Source organism: Nerophis ophidion, linkage group LG19 (genome assembly GCF_033978795.1).
Source record: "Nerophis ophidion isolate RoL-2023_Sa linkage group LG19, RoL_Noph_v1.0, whole genome shotgun sequence".
Lineage (NCBI taxonomy): Eukaryota > Metazoa > Chordata > Actinopteri > Syngnathiformes > Syngnathidae > Nerophis > Nerophis ophidion.
In genome coordinates, this window is record NC_084629.1 from 39,262,090 (window position 1) to 39,277,089 (window position 15,000).

Consider the following 15,000-nt stretch of genomic DNA (forward strand, 5'->3'; position numbering starts at 1 on the left):
ACAGGGTCAAACATTACAGGGAGACAGAACAGGATCACACATTACAGGGAGACAGAACAGGATCAAACATTACAGGGAGACAGAACAGGACCAAACATTACAGGGAGACAGAACAGGATCGCTGAGGGGTCTGCCAACTTCCGGTACCCCTTACAAAAAAGGTGAGATAAAGGTAAACAATGGTGGGGGGTGAGAATAAAAATGGGTCTAAACCTGGGCCCCTGGATAGGGAGTCCAGATAAAATGAGTTGGGACACAATCAAGGTGTGTTCCTTCAGTCAGAGGACCCGGTCCCCATTAAGACCCAAACCTGACTGTGACACACCCATCCCCCCGCCCCATCCCCCGTCCCTGCTGCGCAAGCTAACGCGCTAACCGCTAACAACGGAATGCTAGGGGCGGCTTTGCGGCCGTTGCTTGTCTGCGGCGTCATGGCAACCATCTGGCCCCTCGTTTGCTTTAGCATGTGAAGCGCTGCTAACGCCGCTAACGACGCTAACGTGAACTAATCGTGTCGTTTTTCTCTGTGTGTTGTCCCAATTTTGACATCGTCTGGTTTGTGGTGGTCCCTGGCCATGTTCCGCCGCATGACCTTTAACCCCCCGGCGCACGTCAATCACCCCCCCGCCCCCACCCCCCTGTTCATTTGTGGAATGACCCCGCCCCCCCCGACCATGATACTCCCCACCTGCCTGGATGTAGCCCCGCCCTCGCTGCCTTGCTCGCCCCCGCCCTCCCCCTTCCTTCTCTCGCAGGCCCCGCCCCTCCTCAGGGATTTGCGCCGTAGCCGCGATGCCGGAGGCGCACTGGACCGCGGTAGGTTCCGGACCGCCGGAGGGCTCGGTTCCATTTGTGTGTGTTTGTGGACTTTTCAGAACTCAGCGGACATGTAAGAGCACACAACGCTGCCGTCTTTGTGCGTTTGAGCGTTTAAGACCATGACTAATGGACTGGAACGGGATCGGCAGAGCGTGACTTCACTAGGACCGGGACTCGCTCTGCTTCTGACCTCCTTATCAGCCAATCGTGTGTGTGTGTGTGTGTGTGTGTGTGTGTGTGTGTGTGTGTGTGTGTGTGAGTTGGACTCGCGGGGACATTTGACTTGAATGACCTAGTTGTGTTGCAGATGAAGAGAGTTGTGCAGTTAAGTGTTCCAAAGACTAATTTGACGCTGGTTAGACTACCTCGGGGTGCTTTCACACACCAAGTCATTAGCGCTTGAAGAAGACAACACGGTGCATGTCGGAGTGGTCGGCATGGAGTTTGTGTAGCGTCTGCTGCACAACACCCAGCAATATGTTTGGAGGAGAAAAGGTGAGGCCTGTAATCCCAGGAACACCACACCTACCGTCAAGCATGGTGGTGGTAGTATTATGCCCTGGGCCTGTTTTGCTGTCAATGGAACTGATGCTTTAATTGGGACAATGAAAAAGGAGGATTAGCTCCAAATTCAAGTCTTTTAACATTTTCTAAAAAAAAATTCCCGCTTTTCCCGAAATTCCAACATTTTCATGAAATTCCCATTGAAATCAATGGGGCATTTTTCAAAGTTTCACATTTTTTCATCCGATTCAAACCGTTCCAAGTCCAAAATATCCAACATTTTTTTAAATCTTGTGCGCTGTCCTTCAGCAATTAAAAAAAAAAATCACGGATTTCCACGAATTTTCCGTTTTCAGGGACATTTGTCCCCATGACAGTCAAACTATCATTTTTACAAGTTCAGAAAAATTCCAGGATTTTTCAGAATTCCAGGTTTTGCAAAGCCCTTTTTCCACCCTTTTTTCTGTAGACTACTCCTTCCACATTTTTAAAACCACTTCAACCGTCCAAACATTCCTCTTAATTAGGTAAAAATCAAAGTTATTTTTGAACTGGAAAAATTCCTGGTTTTCCCCAAATTCCTGGAATTCCTTTAATACCATTTTTCAATTTAAAAAACTACAACATTTCTCCACCGATTTGAAAAATTCCAACACCAACCATTTCAACTCATTCAGAACATTCAAGTCTTTTAACGTTTTCGGAAAAAAAATTCCCGCTTTTCCCGAAATTCCCACATTTTCATGAAATTCACATTGAAATCAATGGAACATTTTTCAAAGTTTCACATTTTTTCATCCGATTCAAACCGTTCCAACTCCAAAATATCCAACATTTTTTAAATGTTGTGCGCTGTCCTTCAGCAATTTTAAAAAAAATCACGGATTTCCACGAATTTTCCGTTTTCAGGGACATTTGTCCCCATGACAGTCAAACTATCATTTTTAAAAGTTCAGAAAAATTCCAGGATTTTCCAGAATTCCAGGTTTTGCAAAGCCCTATTTCCACCCTTTATTCTGTAGACTACTCCTTCCACATTTTTCAACCCACTTCAACCGTCCAAACATTCTTCTTCATTAGGTAAAAATCTAAGTTATTTTTGAACTAGAAAAATTCCTGGTTTTCCCCAAATTCCTCAAATTCCTTTAATACCATTTCTCAATTAAAAAAACTACTTCAACATTTCTCCACCGATTTGAAAAATTCCAACACCAACCATTTCAACTCATTCAGAACATTCAAGTCTTTTAACATTTTCGGGGAAAAAATTCCCGCTTTTCCCGAAATTCCAACATTTTCATGAGATTCCCATTGAAATCAATTGGACATTTTTCAAAGTTTCACATTTTTTCATCCGATTCAAACCGTTCCAACTCCAAAATATTCAACATTTTCAAAATGGTGTGCTCGCCATCATCAATTTAAAAAAATTCCCGAATTTCCAAGAATTCCCAGTTTTCAGGGACATTTTTCCCCTTTCAAAATGAATGGGACATTTTTCAAAGTTTCACCATTTTTCAACACATTCCACCTTCAACACATTCCACCATCCTGGACATTCAAACTATAATTTTTACAAGTTTAAAACAATTCCAGGATTTTCCAGAATTCCAGGTTTTGCAAAGCCCTATTTCCACCTTTTTTTTCTGTAGACTACTCCTTCCACATTTTTCAACCCACTTCAACCATCTAAACATTCCTCTTCATTAGAAAAAAACTAAGTTCTTTTTTGAACTGGAAAAATTCCCGGTTTTTCCAAAATTCCTGGAATTCCTTTAATACCATTTTTCAATTAAAGAAAACTACTCCAACGTTTCTCCACCGATTTGAAAAATCCCAACACCAACCATTTCAACTCATTCAGAACATTCAAGTCTTTTAACGTTTTCTAAAAAAAAAAATCCGGATTTTCCCGAAATTCCCACATTTTCATGAAATTCCCACATTTTCATGAAATTCCCATTGAAATCAATGGGACATTTTTCAAAGTTCCACAAATTTTCACCCGATTCAAACCGTTCCAACTCCAAAATATCCAACATTTTTGAAATTGTTGTGCGCTGTCCTTCAACAATTTAAAAAAAAATCCCGGATTTCCAAGAATTTCCCGTTTTCAGGGACATTTTTCCCCATTCAAAGTGAATGGGACATTTTTCCAACTTGCACCATTTCCACATTTTTCAAGCCATTCCAACCATTCCACCTTCAACACATTCCACCATCCTGGACATTCAAACTATCATTTTTACAAGTTCAGAAAAATTCCAGGATTTTCCAGAATTCCAGGTTTTGCAAAGCCCTATTTCCACCCTTTTTTCTGTAGACTACTCCTTCCACATTTTTCAACCCACCTCAACCGTCCAAACATTCCTCTTAATTTGGTTAAAAACAAAGTTCTTTTTTGAACTGGAAAAATTCCTTGTTTTCCCAGAATTCCTGGAATTCCTTTAATACCATTTTTCAATTAAAAAAAACTACTCCAACGTTTCTCCACCGATTTGAAAAATTCCAACACCAACCATTTCAACCCATTCAGAACATTCAAGACTTTTAACATTTTCTAAAAAAAATTCCAGATTTTCCCGAAATTCACACATTTTCATGAAATGTCCCATTTAAATCAATGGGACATTTTTCAAAGTTCCACATTTTTTAATCCGATTCAAACCGTTCCAACTCCAAAATAGTAAACATTTTCAAAATTGTCTTCTCTCCTTCAACAATTTCAAAAAAATTCCCGGATTTCCAAGAATTCCAAGTTTTCAGGGACATTTTTCCCCATTCAAAGTGAATGGGACATTTTTCCAAGTTGCACCATTTCCACATTTTTCAAGCCATTCCAACCATTCCACCTTCAACACATTCCACCATCCTGGACATTCAAACTATCATTTTTACAAGTTTAAAACAATTCCAGGATTTTCCAGAATTCCAGGTTTTGCAAAGCCCTATTTCCACCCTTTTTTCTGTAGACTACTCCTTCCACATTTTTCAACCCACTTCAACCGTCCAAACATTCCTCTCAGTTAGGTAAAAACTAAGTTGTTTTTTTTTAACTGGAAAAATTCCCGGTTTTTCCAAAATTCCTGGAATTCCTTTAATACCATTTCTCAATTAAAATGTTACTACTTCAACATTTCTCCATTGAGTTGGAGAATTCCAACACCAACCATTTCAACTCATTCAGAACATTCAAGTCTTTTAACATTTTCGGAAAAAAAATCCCGCTTTTCCAGAAATTCCCACATTTTCAAAAAATTCAATGGGGATATTTTTCAAAGTTCCACAAATTTTCATCCGATTCAAACCGTTCCAACTCCAAAACAGTTAACATTTTCAAAATGGTGTGCTCTAATTCAACAATTTCGAAAAAATTCCCGGATTTCCAAGAATTCCCAGTTTTCAGGGACATTTTTCCCCATTCAAAATGAATGGGACATTTCCACATTTTTCAACACATTCCACCATCCTGGACATTCAAACTATCATTTTTACAAGTTTAAAACAATTCCAGGATTTTCCAGAATTCCAGGTTTTGCAAAGCCCTATTTCCACCCTTTTTTCTGTAGACTACTCCTTCCACATTTTTCAACCCACTTCAACCATCTAAACATTCCTCTTAATTAGAAAAAAACTAAGTTCTTTTTTGAACTGGAAAAATTCCCGGTTTTCCCAAAATTCCTGGAATTCCTTTAATACCATTTTTCAATTAAAGAAAACTACGCCAACGTTTCTCCACCGATTTGAAAAATCCCAACACCAACCATTTCAACTCATTCAGAACATTCAAGTCTTTTAACATTTTCGGGAAAAGAATTCCCGCTTTTCCCGAAATTCCCACATTTTCATGAGATTCCCATTGAAATCAATGGGACATTTTTCAAAGTTTCACATTTTTTCATCCGATTCAAACCGTTCCAAGTCCAAAATATCCAACATTTTTTTAAATGTTGTGTGCTGTCCTTCAGCAATTTAAAAAAAAAACGGATTTGCACGAATTTTCCATTTTCAGGGACATTTGTCCCCATGACAGTCAAACTATCATTTTTACAAGTTCAGAAAAATTCCAGGATTTTTCAGAATTCCATTTTTTGCAGAGCCCTATTTCCACCCTTTTTTCTGTAGACTACTCCTTCCACATTTTTCAACCCACTTCAACCGTCCAAACATTCCTCTTAATTAGAAAAAACTAAGTTCTTTTTTGAACTGGAAAATTTCCCGGTTTTCCCAAAATTCCTGGAATTCCTTTAATACAATTTTTCAATTAAAAAAACTACTGCAACATTTCTCCACCGATTTGAAAAATTCCAACACCAACCATTTCAACTCATTCAGAACATTCAAGTCTTTTAACATTTTCAAAAAAAAAATCCCGCTTTTCCAGAAATTCCCACATTTTCAAGAAATTCCCATTGAAATCAATGGGATATTTTTCACAGTTCCACGGATTTTCATCCGATTCAAACCGTTCCAGCACCAAAATATCCAACATTTTTTAAATTGTTGTGTGCTGTCCTTCAACAATTTCAAAAAATTCCTGAATTTCCAAGTATTTCCCGTTTTCAAGCATATTTTTTTGAGTTGCACCATTTCCACATTTTTCAACAAAATCCACCTTCAACACATTCCACCCTCCTGGACATTCAAACTGTCATTTTTCGAAGTTTAAAACAATTCCAGGATTTTCCAGAATTCCAGGTTTTGCAAAGCCCTATTTCCACCCTTTTTTCTGTAGACTACTCCTTCCACATTTTTCAACCCACTTCAACCGTCTAAACATTCCTCTTAATTTGAAAAAAACTAAGTTCTTTTTTGAACTGGAAAAATTCCCGGTTTTCCCAAAATTCCTCAAATTCCTTTAATACCATTTCTCAATTAAAAAAACTACTCCAACATTTCTCAACCGATTTGAAAAATTCCAACACCAACCATTTCAACTCATTCAGAACATTCAAGTCTTTTAACATTTTCTATAAAAAAAATTCCGGATTTTCCCGAAATTCCCACATTTTCATGAAATTCCCATTGAAATCAATGGGACATTTTTCAAAGTTTCACATTTTTTCATCCGATTCAAACCTTTCCAACTCCAAAATATCCAACATTTTTTTAAATGTTGTGCGCTGTCCTTCAGCAATTTAAAAAAAAATCCCGGATTTCCACGAATTTTCCGTTTTCAGGGACATTTGTCCCCATGACAGTCAAACTATCATTTTTACAAGTTCAGAAAAATTCCAGGATTTTCCAGAATTCCAGGTTTTGCAAAGCCCTATTTCCACCCTTTTTTCTGTAGACTACTCCTTCCACATTTTTTAACCCACCTCAACCGTCCAAACATTCCTCTTAATTAAGTAAAAAACAAAGTTATTTTTGAACTAGAAAAATTCCTGTTTTTCCCAAAATTCCTTGAATTCCTTTAATACAATTTTTCAATTAAAAAAACTACTCCAACATTTCTCCACCGATTTGAAAAATTCCAACACCAACCATTTCAACTCATTCAGAACATTCAAGTCTTTTAACATTTTCTAAAAAAAAAAATCCGGATTTTCCCGAAATTCCCACATTTTCATGAAATTCCCATTGAAATCAATGGCACATTTTTCCTATATTTAAAAAAGTATGGAAATACATTCAGGTATCAAACAAGCTCACCCCTGACAATATTCCCTCATCACTTCTCCCGGTCTTGTCCTCGGTCCTGCAGTGTTCCTGCGGAGCCACAAGAGTCTGGAGACGGTGGACCCTCAGTTCACCATGAGGAGGAAGATGGAGCAGCTCCGAGAGGAACTGGAGCTGATGGAGCAGCTGAGAGACGTGAGGCGTCCATATAGCGTCCGCCGGGAAGCGCGTGGTTGACAACCGTGTGGTTTCTCCCCCTCAGAGCATCGAGAGCCGCCTGAAGGTGGTTCTCCCTGACGACCTGGGCACCTCGCTGATGGACGGCGTGGTGCTCTGCCACCTGGCCAACCACATCCGCCCGCGCTCCGTGGCCAGCATCCACGTTCCCTCGCCCGCGGTGGTACGACCCCCCCCCCCCCTTACCCCCCGACTGGTCCCGCACACCCGTCACTGACCTTTCTTTTTGCAGCCCAAACTCAGCATGGCCAAGTGTCGCAGGAACGTGGAGAACTTCCTGGACGCCTGCAGGAAGATCGGCGTGGCCGAGGTAAGACGCCGACCCGTCTCCCCCCCGCCCACGCCTACCCCCCTTGTCTGAACTCGGCGCCTGTTTGGATTCTTTCAAAAAAAATGAAAGCATGTCCCAAGTTGAGTCCAACTGAAGATTTTCTTTAGAATCCTTCTCCCTGCATTATGCTCCTTTTATAGTTCTTCTTCCGGGTGCAGTTCTCCGCCCAAACACTAGGGGCGCTGTCAGCTCAGAGCCAGTATGGCACAACTGGGTTTCAAACAATCTAGAGAAAGAACCAGAGGATCTCCTCAAGGATTGGTCTCACGTCACTACAGGGCGCCATGTTGGCTAGCGGCTCTGAAACCAAGTGGGCCGCACTTTCTGGAGCCGCCTTGGAGTCAAGTCAGCATGTGACCATGCTGCTCGTCCGCTAGCTGTTAGCCTGATTTCCTCACCAGTGTTATTGCAGCTGGAAGTGTGTCCCACATGTAACTTTTATTGCAAATGTTGATCCGAAATCAAATAGAATGATGATTGCAAAACTCACCAAATAATGTGCAGGAGTTCCTCATTTATTGATGTCAAATGGTCAATTCTTTTCCACCGAGTAGGAATTATTAATAGGTGGAAGTTATCCATCCTCCGCTTAGCCAAGTTCGGATCGCGGGGAAGCAGCCTAAGTAGGGAAGCCCAGATTTCCCTATCCCACTTGGTCCAACTCTTCCCGGGGGATCCCGAGGCGTTCCCAGGCCAGCCGGGAGACATAGTCTTCCCAACATGTCCTGGGTCTTCCCCGTGCCCGAAACACCTCCCTACGGAGGCTTATGGATGGCATCCTGACCAGATTCCTGAACCACATCATCTGGCTCCTCTCCATTCGGAGGAGCAGCAGCTTTACTCTGAGCTCCTCCCGGATGACAGAGCTTCTCACCCTATCTCTAAGGGAGAGACCCAAACTCATTTGGGCCGCTTGTACCCGTGATCTTATCCTTTCGGTCATGACCCAAAGCTCATGACCATAGGTGAGGATGGGAACGTAGATCGACCGGTAAATTGAGAGCTTTGCCTTCCGGCTCAGCTCCTTCTTCACCACAACGGATCGGTACAACGTCCGCATTACTGAAGACGCCGCACCGATCCGCCTGTCGACCTCACGATCCACTCTTCCCTCACTGGTGAACAAGACTCCTAGGTACTTGAACTCCTCCACTTGGGGCAAGATCTCCTCCCCAACTTGGAGAGGGCATTCAACCCTTTCCCGGGCGAAAACCATGGACTTTGACTTGGAGGTGCTGATTCTCATCCCAGTCGCTTCACACTCGGCTGCGAACCGATCCAGTGAGAGCTGAAGATCCTGACCAGATGAAGCCATCAGGACCACATCATCTGCAAAAAGCAGAGACCTAATCCTGCAGCTACCAAACCGGATCTCCTCAACATAAAAGTTATGAACAGAATGGGTGACAAAGGGCGGAGTCCAACCCTCACTGGAAACGTGTCCGACTTACTGCTGGCAAAGCGGACCAAGCTCTGACCCTGATCGCACAGGGAGCGAACCGCCACAATCAGACCTATATATCCCATACTCTCGGAGCACTCCCCACAGGATTTCCCGAGGGACAGGGTTGAATGCCTTCTCCAAGTCCACAAAGCACATGTAGACTTGTTGGGCAAACTCCCATGCACCCTCAAGGACCCTGCAGAGTGTATAGAGCTGGTCCACAGTTCCACAACCAGGACGAAAACCACACTGTTCCTCCTGAATCCGAGGTTCGACTATCCGGCGTAGCCTCCTCTCCAGTACACCTGAATAGACCTAACCGGGAAGGCTGAGGAGTGTGATCCCACAATAGTTGGAACACACCCTCCAGTTCCTCTTCTTATAGGGCGGAACCACCACCCTGGTCTGCCAATCCAGAAGTACCGCCCCCGATGTCCACGCAATTTTGCGGAGTCTTGTCAACCAAGACAGCCCCACAGCATCCAGAGCCTTAAGGAACTCCAGGCGGATCTCATCCACCCCTGGGGCCTTGCCACCGAGGAGCTTTTTAACTACCTCAGCAACCTCAGCACCAGAAATAAGAGAGTCCACCACGGATTCCCAAGGCACTGCTTCCTCATAGGAAGACGTGTTGTTGGGATTGAGGAGGTCTTTGTAGTATTCCCTCCACCGACCCACAACATCCGCAGTAGAGGTCAGTAGCACACCACCCTCACCATACACGGTGTTGACAGTGTACTGCCTATGAGCAGAACCCCGAGCAGAATCCTAGAACCTGTTGGTGGACACCAGCGGTGAGGAATGCCGTCAAGCTGAAGAAAGAGTCCTATCGGCTCATAGGACCCGATAGGACTCTTTCTTCAGCTTGACGGCACCCCTCACCACTGGTGTCCACCAGCGGGTTCTAGGATTACCGCCAAGACAGGCACCAACTACCTTGCGGCCACAGCTCCAATCAGCCGTCTCGACAATAGAGGTGCGGAACATGGTCCACTCGGACTCAGTGTCCAGTGCCTGCCTCGTGAGATGTTCAAAACAAAGTTTAACTCAGTCTGAAACACAAAGAAGGAACAAACTGTAGCAAGAATGCAAATATCTTCAGTTGGCCTCCACTACGTTGGTCAGCCACTTTGACCTTTGAACCCGAAAAGCGCCCAGTTCAGCTCCTGGTCTGTCCTGCCCAACATTGCTGGCTGAAGAGCACTGCCAGACAAGGAGCCGGGTGCAAGGAGGTCTGAGGATGGTCCAGGTGCTGTTAGACCGTCTTCAGGTCTGAGGACGGTCCAGGTGCTGTTAGACCGTCTTCAGGTCTGAGGACGGTCCAGGTGCTTGCAGACCATCTTCAGGTCTGAGGATGGTCCAGGTGCTGTTACACCGTCTTCAGGTCTAAGGACGGTCCAGGTGCTGTTACACCGTCTTCAGGTCTGAGGATGGTCCAGGTGCTGTTACACTGTCTTCAGGTCTGAGGACGGTCCAGGTGCTTGCAGACCATCTTCAGGTCTGAGGACGGTCCAGGTGCTGTTACACCGTCTTCAGGTCTGAGGACGGTCCAGGTGCTTGCAGACCATCTTCAGGTTTGAGGACGGTCCAGGTGCTGTTAGACCGTCTTCAGGTCTGAGGACGGTCCAGGTGCTGTTAGACCGTCTTCAGGTCTGAGGACGGTCCAGGTGCTGTTACACCGTCTTCAGATCTGAGAACGGTCCAGGTGCTGTTAGACCGTCTTCAGGTCTGAGGACGGTCCAGGTGCTGTTAGACCGTCCTCAGGCGCTCTCAGGCCGCCTTCCTCGCCTCTTGTGTCACGGCTACTTCCTGTTTTTCCTTTCATGCTTCCTGTTCCTGTTCCTGTTCCTGTTGTTGTTGTTGTTGTTGCCGCGCTTCATTAAAGGTGTGACGGCCGAGCAAGTTCACTTAATCTGATTTAAGTACAAAACATGTCCTTTTATACATAACACATTGTGTCATTTATACACCTATTATTATGTACACATTATGAGGGACAAACTGTAAAAAATTGATTATCCATCCACTTGTTCATTTACTGTTAAAATCTGCTTATTTTCTGTTTGAACATGTTCTATCTACACTTCTGTTCAAATGTAATAATCACTTATTCTTCTCTTCTTTGATACTTGACATTAGTTTTGGACGATACCACACATTTAGGTATCGATCCGATACCAAGTAGTTACACGATCATACAATAAAATATAATACCTAATAAACTATTTCTGATGTAAAGGGTAGGTGTCGCGCTGTTATCTCTTTTAACAGGTTTGATTTTCACTTCTGTTCAAATGTAATAATCACTTATTCTTCTCTTCTTTGATACTTGACATTAGTTTTGAACGATACCACACATTTAGGTATCGATCCGATACGAAGTAGTTACAGGATCATACATTGGTCATAGTCAAAGTCCTTGTGAGTCCAGGGACGTATTTACTGACTTTATAAACATTTTTTAAAAAGGAAAAAATATTGATGAAATCATAGTAGTATCAACTTGATACGCTTTTGTACTTGGTATCATTACAGTGGATGTCAGGTGTAGTTTGTTTACATTGTGACGCCGGTGAGCTATTGTATCCTCCTAAGAAACGTACTTTTTTGTCGCCATGGAGGCGAAGATTAGTGATTTAGAAGTAGCTAAAAACTGTAGAGGGATGTTAGCCGCTAGCTAGCTAGCCATGTTTGAAATCAGCTCTTCCTGAGGGTGTTTCAGTGTTATAACTTCACCTTTATCTTGACTTTTCACACCAAAATGCGTCCATTCTCCCTTTTCTGTCTACACACTGTGTCTGCTTGTAAGTACTCTGTGTGTGTGCGCTGCCCAACATGCTCCTCTGCTCCTAAAACCAGCAATGTCACCACGTGACCACGACGACACGCCTAGAAAGAGAAAAAAAAAGGGGTGTGTGGGGGGGGGGGGGGGGTTAGGACCTATGTCCTATATACAGGACTGTCTCAGAAAATGAGAACATTGTGATAAAGTCCTTTATTTTCTGTAATAAAACTAAAAACATGAAAATGTCATACATTCTGGATTCATTACACATCAACTGAAATATTGCAAGCCTTTTATTATTTTATTATTGCTGATCATGGCATACAGCTTAAGAAAACTCAAAAATCCTACCTCAAAAAAAATTAATATTTCCTCAGACCAAGTAAAAAAAAACGATTTATAACAGCAAAACAAAATCAAACATTTGAAAATGTCAATTAGTGCACTCAGTACTTGGTTGGGGATCCTTTTGAACGGATTAGTGCCTCAGTGCAGCGTGGCATGGAGGCAATCAGCCTGTGGCATTGCTGAGGTGTTATGGATGCCCAGGATGCTTCAATAACAGCCTTTAACTCATTTGCATTATTGGGTCTGGTGTCTTTCAGCTTCTTCTTCACAATAACCCACAAATTCTCTATGGGGTTTAGGTCAGGGGAGTTAGTGTGGTTGAATAGAAATGTTGGGGATTTACAGTTGTGATCAAAAGTATTCAACCCCCACACAATTTTGGTGTTTTAGCAAGTTGGACATTTATTCCGTATTTTGTTTAAAGTCATATCAAATAAAGACAAATGCAACTTGAATTACAACATTATATTTTGTAACATACCAAACAGTGTCATTTCTCTTAATATCTCTTTGATAAAATTATTCAACCCCTTGAAGATCATAACTCTTAAGAACAGAATTTAAACGAGGTCTTTTCAATCAGGTGTTGAAAACACCCATAGATGCGATTAGAACCATAACGAGCAACAATTAAACGGATTGAAAAAGACTGTGACGCTCAGCTTCTTGTAGATGGTCAATGGTGTATTTGCAACATGGTGAAGTCCAGGGAGTGGTCAAAGAAGTCAAGAGAGGAGGGTATTTCTCTACATAAAAAAGGGATATGGATATAAGAAAATAGCAAAGACATTACACATTCCAAGAGACATAGTTGGGAGCATCATTCGCAATTTTAAAGCTAAAGGCACGGTGGAAACACTACCTGGGCGTGGTAGAAAGAGGATGCTGTGAAGCGTACAGTGGTGGAAAAACCCCCGGGTAACAGCTGAGGAACTACAACAGGACATTGCAGAGGGGAGAACGCCGGTTTCGTCCCAGACAATAAGGCCTCCGTGCCAGAACTCCCAGGCGCACTCCACTTCTGACTACCAGGCACAAGAAAATAAACTCCTGTGTGCCAAAAATCATCTGGACAAACCCCAAAGGTTTTGGGAAACTGTTCTATGGAGCGGTGAGACAAAAGTGGAACTCTTTGGGCCTATGAATCAACGTTATGTCTGGAGGAGACATGGTGTTAAGCATGGTGGGGGGGTCAATCATGCTCTGGGGCTGTTTCTCTGCCTCAGGTAGCGGGAATCTCCAGCGTGTTCAAGGCATTATGAATTCTATTTCCTAGCAGGATATATTAGCTGCAAATGTCATGAAGTCAGTGAGGAAGCTGAGGCTTGGGAGACGTTGGACCTTCCAACAGGACAAGGATCCCAAGCATACCTCCAAATCAACATCAGAGTGGTTGCAGAAGAAGGGCTGGAAGACTCTGGAGTGGCCTTCACAGTAGCCGGACCTAAATCCTCTAGGAAAGCTGTGGTGGGACTTGAAGAAGTCCAAGAATATGAATGAACTGGAGGCCTTTGCCCAAGAGGAATGGGCTAAAATACCTGTAGATGCTTGCAAGAAGCTTATGTATCACCTTTGAAGGATGTCATTACTGTTCTACTAAGTACTAGAGATGCATGCAACTAGGGGGTTGAATCATTTTGTCAATGTGATATTAAGAAAAAAGTCATTTTTTGCTATTTTGCAAAATACAGTGTCGCAATTTAAGTTCCATCCATCCATCCATCTTCTTCCGCTTATCCGAGGTCGGGTCGCGGGGGCAGCAGCCTAAGCAGGGAAGCCCAGACTTCCCTCTCCCCAGCCACTTCGTCTAGCTCTTCCCGGGGGATCCCGAGGCGTTCCCAGGCCAGCCGGGAGACATAGTCTTCCCAACGTGTCCTGGGTCTTCCCCGTGGCCTCCTACCGGTTGGACGTGCCCTAAACGCCTCCCTCGGGAGGCGTTCAGGTGGCATCCTGACCAGATGCCCGAACCACCTCATCTGGCTCCTCTCGATGTGGAGGAGCAGCGGATTTACTTTGAGTTCCTCCCGGATGACAGAGCTTCTCACCCTATCTCTAAGGGAGAGACCTGGAAACTCATTTCGGCCGCTTGTACCCGTGATCTTATCCTTTCGGTCATGACCCAAAGCTCATGACCATGACAATTTGAGTTGCATTCGTCTATTTGACACATCTTTATTTGATATGACTATAAACAAAATACGGAATAAATGTCCAACTTGCTAAAACACCAAAATTGTGTGGGGGTTGAATCATTTTGATCACAACCTGTTCGTGACGCCAATTTTATGTGGTCGAAAAGTCCGAATCTTAAACATTAACAACAGAGAGTTTGTTACAACACTTTTTTTTACTCATAATCAGATAATACAAAGTTGGATTGACTCGATATGAATTACAGACCGTGTCTCATGAGACGAAAGATGGTGCACCCTCATGAAAGGAATTAAGAGCGCACACCAGGCTTGGTCTTCCCTTCTTATTTATACACTCCATGATTAGATTAGATTAGATTAGATAGTACTTTATTTATTCCGTCAGGAGAGTTCCTTCAGGAAAATTAAAATTTTCAGCACAATCCCATTCAAGTTTAGACAAACATTATAGGGAGACAGAACAGGATCGCTGACGGGTCTGCCGGCTTCCAGCGCCCCTTACAAAAAAGATGAGATACAGGTAAACAAGGAGGGGGAATAGAAGATTAAAACAAAATTTAAAAAAATCGGTCTTAGCCTGGGCCCTGGAGAGGGGGTGCAGACTGAGGCTAAGGGAAAAAACAACAACTCATAGCTATAGTACACATCCCTCTTCCATGTGTGTAAGAGGGAAACATCAAACATCAAAGAACACAGAGGACATTAAAGACATCAAAGCAGCAGATACAACCAGACACTTCTACATACAGCTATGAAT

At 43.2% G+C, this 15,000-nt stretch overlaps 1 protein-coding gene across 5 annotated transcripts in view; it reads left to right on the top strand.

Annotated features, from left to right (window-relative positions):
• lrch1 (leucine-rich repeats and calponin homology (CH) domain containing 1) overlaps window positions 1–15,000 on the top strand; it is a 141,497-nt gene that overhangs the window by 91,965 nt on the left and 34,532 nt on the right. For 3 of the 5 annotated variants that reach the window (XM_061879948.1, XM_061879951.1, XM_061879950.1), the window contains exons 15-18: window positions 703–816; window positions 7,031–7,140; window positions 7,208–7,345; window positions 7,415–7,492. In XM_061879948.1, the coding sequence (XP_061735932.1) occupies window positions 703–816; window positions 7,031–7,140; window positions 7,208–7,345; window positions 7,415–7,492 (440 nt within the window). The remainder of the gene's footprint in view (window positions 1–702; window positions 817–7,030; window positions 7,141–7,207; window positions 7,346–7,414; window positions 7,493–15,000) is intronic. The other 2 variants (XM_061879949.1, XM_061879953.1) reach the window with 1 other exon arrangement.